Source organism: Dendrobium catenatum, unplaced genomic scaffold (assembly GCF_001605985.2).
Source record: "Dendrobium catenatum unplaced genomic scaffold, ASM160598v2 fragScaff_scaffold_768, whole genome shotgun sequence".
Taxonomy (NCBI): Eukaryota; Viridiplantae; Streptophyta; class Magnoliopsida; order Asparagales; family Orchidaceae; genus Dendrobium; species Dendrobium catenatum.
The window spans coordinates 325,971-333,030 of NW_021319230.1; the positions used below are offsets into that span (position 1 = coordinate 325,971).

Genomic DNA, 7,060 nt, shown 5'->3' on the forward strand with positions numbered 1-7,060 from the left:
ATATAAGTTATCATGTTTTGACTTTAATCTTATTTTTAAAATATGTGTTAGTCTATATGACAATCGTTATAATTTTTTATCTTAAAAGTGTTATACTTTGAAAAACAAGTTAAAATTAAATTTATTAGAAAATATAATTTTTCTAAATTTAAGTAATGCTTATAACTTGATGTAATTAAGATTGTCAATTTCATGTCTCTAATTTAGACTACATTAATATCTAATATTATTATTACAACTGTGATGTTTTCTTATTTTGTATTTCACTTATCAATAAATATTTATACACTTAAAAAATTTTGAAAATATTTATTATTGATTTTGGAAAGATCAAAATTACTCTTGAAAAATGTACAAATATATAAAAATCAAAAAGAATGCGCAATTGTTCGCAAGTTGAAAAAGAGGCACAAAATAAGCCCATAAGTAAAAAGATGCACAAAAATGTGCCACAAATTTGAAAAAAATGCGCAAAGCGCCACCACATATGGTAGTTATTTCTTTACATTATCTTTTAATCTCTTAATTCAAATTATTCTTCTGTACATTTATATTCCGTATTGAAATTTGAAATATACAAATTTTTTATTCATCCTTTTTGCAATGATTTTCTCTATCTTAGTGTCTAAATCGACTCATGTTTTTTATAAATACTTTTTATTATCTATGTTATATCTCTTCTTAAATTCTATGAATTACTATGATTTGCCTAATATTTTGATTTTATTTGTAAAACTTATTTCAATCACTTTGAATGTTCAATTATCAAATGATTTTCATATGACTGCTTACATTTCAAGTCTTTTTCTTCTTCACTTTTTATTGTTGTCAAAAATGAGGAGAAATTATTTGTTCTATCATATATGTGTTTATTTTATTTTGTATTTGTTCTACCATATCGTATGTGTGTTTGTTTTGTTTTATATTTGTTCTATCATACCATATGTGTGTTTATTTTATTTTGTATCTCTAAAAATTTTGAAAACAAAAAATTATGATTCAAATGCCTCCTTATTTTTCACGTGTTCATCATTTCAGGAGGAGTTTAGGAGATTCTTAGAATTTGAAATTATACAAATAATAATTGTTTTGCCATCATAAAAAAGGGGGAGATTATTAAGAGATTTGCTATTTATATGTTTTACATTCTTGCAACTTGTATAGTTTTAATGATTCTAAATATTATTGTTTTATGTATTGATATCTTTTAACACTTTTTGGAAGATTTATTTTTGGTCTTGAGTGAACTAACATTTCAGGAAAATCAAATTTAGCATGAGAGATTTTGTGAATTGAAGCTTGTACTTTTCTTTGAATTAAGTTTGAGAGTGAGTGATTATAATTGAGTGAATAAACACATACACACTTAAGGAGATCTTTAAAAATTTATACTGATCATACGGGACGGACATAGTTCGTACGGGACGATCAAGTCAGTTATCTCCTCTAAAGAGCAATGGAACGAACAAGAGTTGAAGAAAATTTTTCTAAGTCATGATCGTTCAGGACGAATGTTTAATCATCCCAGGATGAAATGTTTTCTAGAAAATTTTTGTTCAGATGAAATTCATATTCGTGCTAGGACGAAATGCTCTCTGGAAAATTTTCATCCAGACGAACTCAAATTTGTCCCAGGTTGAAATGTCCTATGGAAAATTTTCATTCAGACGAAATTCATATTCGTGCCAGGACGAAATGCTCTCTAGAAAATTTTCATCCAAACGAACGCAAATTCGTCCCAGGACGAATTATTCTCTATAAAAATTTCATCCAGACGAACTCATATTCTTCCCAGGATGAAGTGAACCGACTCTTCAAATTTTGGCGACGTCCTGCAATTTTTTGGGAACCGACCTATGGTATAACTATTTGTATAGGACGAACCTAGTTCGTACAGGATGATGCTTGGGTACGATTTTAATTCGTACTAATATACATTTGGTTCGTTTCCACACATTTAAGTAAAATCGTCCAAGACGATCCACGATCGTACGGGACGATCAACTTCGTGTTGATTTGAAAATTTATAGTTTTTGGATGATTTTTCTTATCTTTCATATAAATAGTCCAATTTAGACTATCACTTAATCTTTTTTCCTACTGATCTTCGTGCCTATTGAAAGAAGAGTCATGGAGAGAGTGTGATAGAGTGTTCGAAGGAGGATTCTTACTACTGGAGCGTGAAGGCTTCACTTGGTGTTCAAATTTAAGAATCTTTACTTTTGATTTGTGTTTACTTCACTCTTTTTTCTCTTCATTATAGATTTATTATGAAGAAGATTTGTCAAGGAGATCCGGTTCTATGCCGACACTTGGAGAGTGTGAACAGTCGAAGGGTTCTCTGCCCGCATTAGGAGAGTGTGAAAGTACGAAGGGTTCTCTGCCCACACTAGGAGAGTGTTAAAGGACGAAGGGTTCTCTGCCTACACTGGGAGAATGTGAAAGAATGGACAGTTCTCTGCTAACACTAGGAAGAGTGTAAAAGGATTACGGTTCTCTGTCGCACCAGGTAGTGGTGGAAGAGAGTTTTGTAAAGGCTTCTCCGCCTTACTGTGGGTGCAAAAGGAGAGTCATTAGTGGTATTAGTGCAATACTCGGAGGGTGCCTCCAGGGAGTGGATGTAGGTCAAATTTGACCGAACCACTATAAATCTCGTGTCTTTTATTTTTCCGTTGCTTTTTATTTTTCTATTTTACTGTTTCAAAATTGTGGTTGAAAAACGTTTTCTATAAAATTCACTAAAATTAATTTTCTTGATTTTAAATTTTAAAAGAGGGATTAAATTTTAATTACCAATTCACCCCCTCCCCATCTTGGTTAGCCGCTGGGACATAAGCTTAGGTTTAATAACCTAATTCATATTGAACAAGTTTCAATGCAAGCAACCTAACCAACAAGTGCAAAGAGTTTTTTCTGAAATGCATCCAAATCAGCCAAAATTCAGTCCCCAACCTCTTATTTTGCAACAAAATTGCAGAATCTCCTCTTCTAATAACCTTCATATCACCAATAAAAGCTCTCCCAAGATGATCAATGACTTGATCTCTTTTTTCACGATTTAGAAAACCTTCCATGCACCCCATATGGAGCCTGTCCACTCTCTTGTTCATCAAATTACAAGCAAGCAAAGTAAGAAAGATCCTATCTGATTTCTCAACTTGGTGTGGTGAAGAAAATTCAAAAAGAGAAGGGCCTTGGTGTCTAGTAATTACAAGTAGAACCAGGAAACAAAAGAAGAAGACTTCCAATGAAGGTATTGGAGAGAAGAAGGCTTACTCCCCTTCCTTTGTTGCACCTCACACAAATTGGGATTTTGGTGAATCATCCAACAAACAAGACCTACAATGGACTGTGATTTTCCCATGATTCATTTGAAGTTTCCTACTGCGTTATTTCTCCAAAGCCAAACCAAGCACCAATCAAGAAAAGCTAGTCTCTAAGACTCATTTTACTAAGGAGCTTCAACATTTGGGAACTATTGCAAATCAACCAAGGAAGCAAAAGAAGGATGGTAAGAGTGGCAGGGACAATTGCTGCTCAGCTTATTAATGTTGATGTTCTCCATTGGGTCTTGTAGTGAGCATCTCAGCCTAACAAAATTGTTGTTGGAGCAATAGGATACTTTCAAACCCCATTGGGTTGTTTCAAAACCTCCTAAGGTATCTACCCCCTTTCTAATACCGTGAAACCTATATTAATTGCAGGTTAGATAGGAAAGTTAAGAAGAGTGATACAAGTAAAGCGAAGTATTTCTATTCATCTCATTGAAGACTACAGCGGCTTTATACAGTGTTTATAAGTAATAGAAAATAGATGAGTTTGTATCAGTGGTTTTGAAGTGGATGGTGAGTGGCTCAGATTGTTTTGTAACCGAATGACAACCTTGCTCTGCTCCACTTCTTTTGAATTATGCTCCACTAGAGCAATGCCATATGAGTTGAGTTAAAAAAACCCTAACTAGGTTGCTTGGTACTTGCTACAAACACCATTGTGGCCTCACATCGACTACAAAATATCAATTTTTGGTTTCTTTTTTTATTAAATATATAATGCATGAAAAATTATAGTTTGTAATGAGTTTCCCTCTCTTTTATTTTATTTTGCCAAGAAAAATTTTTTTTAGAGATTTCATAACATATTGTAATCATTATATACTTTTTATCTTAATTTTAAAGTAATGCACATAATTTCCCAAAAAAAAAAATAATGCACATGTACTAGAAAGCAAACAAACAATCTCTGTCACATCCAACATTAGAGCACCTAATCAACTCTTATTAATTTCCTAAAAAAACACTTTATTAATCATTAAAAAAAACTGTCAACGGCGTAAGAAGGCCCCACCTCCAGGGCGGAAATCCGCTGTTTCGTGCATAGTGTTCCGTACCTGACCGTTTTGTCTCTCGGGTTCGTTCTTGGTGGGGTCCAGGCAGCTTTCTCCACCAACAAACAGTGACACGTAGCATCTAGGCAGCCAACTGTCACCATTTAGCAGTGTCATACACTACGTGGCATCGTCTGAGTCGTGTTCACCATTCCACTAACCCAATACCAACCAAAAGTCTTCCGCTCCGTTAAACAAGTCTAACCGAATCTCCTACCGTCCATATCAGCCAACTCATATATCGGACGGCCATTCTAACCCTGATCCCTCATGCTGACAGCGTGACCTCACCGCCTTTTCTCTCCCGCCACGCCTCCATCACCGTCGGCCGCGCTGCCTTCCCACTTCTCTACCGCTTATTTATTAGTTAAAAAGTCCAAACTTTTGGCTACTCACATCTTCTTTTTCCTCCTTGGTACCAGTCAATTGCCTCCTGAGAGATTACTGTTCCAATTACCTATTCTCCATGACTCAACCACCGCCGCCTCCTCCGCCGCCGCAGCAGAAGCTGCTAGAGTACCGGAAGCCACTTCTCCTAGGCCGCTACGAGGTCGGAAAGCTTCTTGGCCAAGGAAACTTCGCTAAGGTCTACCTCGCCCGCAACGTACGCTCCGGCGAGAGTGTCGCCATTAAAGTGATCGACAAGGAGAAGATCCTTAAAGGTGGCCTCGTCGCACACATCAAACGCGAAATCGCGATTCTCAGCCGTGTTCGCCATCCCAACATCGTCCAGCTCTTCGAAGTCATGGCCACCAAAGCGAAGATCTACTTCGTCATGGAATACGTTCGCGGCGGCGAGCTCTTTAACAAAGTCGCCAAAGGCCGTCTCCGCGAGGACGTAACGAGGAAGTATTTCCAGCAGCTTATTTCGGCTGTTGCGTTTTGCCACGCCCGTGGCGTCTACCACCGGGATCTCAAGCCGGAGAATCTCCTCCTTGACGAGAACGGCGATCTCAAAGTCTCCGACTTTGGGCTCAGTGCAGTGTCAGATCAGAGTCGCAAAGACGGTCTTTTTCACACCTTTTGCGGCACGCCGGCTTACGTCGCGCCGGAAGTTCTTGCGCAGAAGGGCTACGATGCTGCAAAGGTAGATATTTGGTCCTGCGGAGTAATCCTCTTCGTTCTCATGGCGGGATATCTCCCCTTTCACGACCAAAACATTATGCTAATGTATCGCAAAATCTACAAAGGGGAGTTCCGGTGCCCTAGATGGTTTTCACCCGAACTCACCCGCCTTCTCTTCCGCCTACTCGACATAAACCCTAGCACTCGAATCACCATTCCTGAAATCATGGAGAATCGCTGGTTCAAGAAAGGGTTCCGCCATGTCCGGTTCTATTTCGAAAACGATCGATTCTACAGCCTCGACGACATCGACAAACCACCGTCTCCGCCGCCGGACGAGCAGTCAGAATGCGAATCCGAATCCGAATCCGAATCCACCACTTCCTCGGTTTCTTCAAAAAGGAAAGGGCTGGGTTTGCCGAGGCCGGCGAGCCTCAACGCTTTTGATATAATCTCCTTCTCTCCAGGATTCGACCTTTCAGGGTTGTTCGACGAAACAGGGGAGGAGAAAAGATTCGTCTCCGGCGAGCCTGTAGCCAAGATTGTATCGAAATTAGAAGAAATTGCGAAGCTTTTGAGCTTTTCTATTAGAAAGAAGGATTACTTGGTTAACTTGGAGGGAAACAAGGAAGGGGAGAAGGGACCGTTGAAGGTTGCGGCGGAAATATTTGAGCTCACGCCGTCGCTTGTAGTGGTGGCGGTGAAGAAGAAATCCGGAGATCGAGGTGAGTACGAGGAGTTCTGTAAGAGCCAGCTAAAACCCTATTTTCTGAATTGTATGTACGACCACTCCACTGTTGGTTCTGACACTGAGTAGAAGAGATCAACAATAAAGCGAGAGGAAATTCTCTCCTCTTCTTCTCTACATTATTCACTGATCTGCGTTCTGCCAAACTCTTTCCTTATTATATATTGTAATGTTGAGCTACCGTGTATGTAATTGACTTCAGGATTCAAAATTTATGTTTGTGAAATATGTAAATAAGCGCTCCAAGCATTTCGCTGGAGATTAATGCAGTGCAAGGCCATTGAACTTGTTTTCCTGATCACTTTGTAGTTTATATAAGTTGTTCATTGTGAGCGGTTATCTTCCTTCTTCTCCCTTGCAAAGAAAAGATTTATTGAACAAACTAATAACTAAGTGGTGCATCTGTGGTGATTTTATTGCTTTAATCGATTTGTTTCTGGTGGTTGTCGGATTCTCTGAGATAAGGATGAGGAAGCTTCATTGAAAAATTTATAGTCTTAAACTGAAATGGCTATGGGATACATAGTTGAGTATATGATTTTAATGAAATTATTTATGTAGGTGAACATTATTCTCATTTTATAAAAATAAAAAATAAATTCAAAGAAATATAGAAAGTTTCTCTTTTATATTATGAAACATAAAAAACAAATATCCCATGCAATGCAAACAAATGAGATATTATGCAAACCTATTGGGTGGGCAAGATATTTGACGTGAGCCTCAAATTATAAGCCATATAATATTTTGTACGACATTGTTATAATGATGAGCATTTCTTTTTTAGTGTCATTGGACACAACATAAAGAACATATAAAAGACACTTATTGTAACCTATATAGCTAGTAATGGATGGGAGTAG

At 37.6% G+C, this 7,060-nt stretch overlaps 1 protein-coding gene across 1 annotated transcript; it reads left to right on the top strand.

The window, feature by feature from the left end:
- Window positions 1-4,315: 4,315 nt before the first annotated feature.
- Window positions 4,316-6,498, top strand: LOC110095265 (CBL-interacting serine/threonine-protein kinase 12). The gene has a single exon (XM_020820720.2). It carries the CDS (start codon window positions 4,851-4,853, stop codon window positions 6,264-6,266), a length of 1,416 nt encoding a protein of 471 aa, XP_020676379.1. The 5' UTR covers window positions 4,316-4,850; the 3' UTR covers window positions 6,267-6,498.
- The last annotated feature ends 562 nt before the right edge of the window (window positions 6,499-7,060 follow it).

Bases quoted from the DNA above. Each gene is read 5' to 3' on its own strand.
- LOC110095265 (XM_020820720.2), top strand. From the start codon at position 4,851: ATGACTCAACCACCGCCGCCTCCTCCGCCGCCGCAGCAGAAGCTGCTA.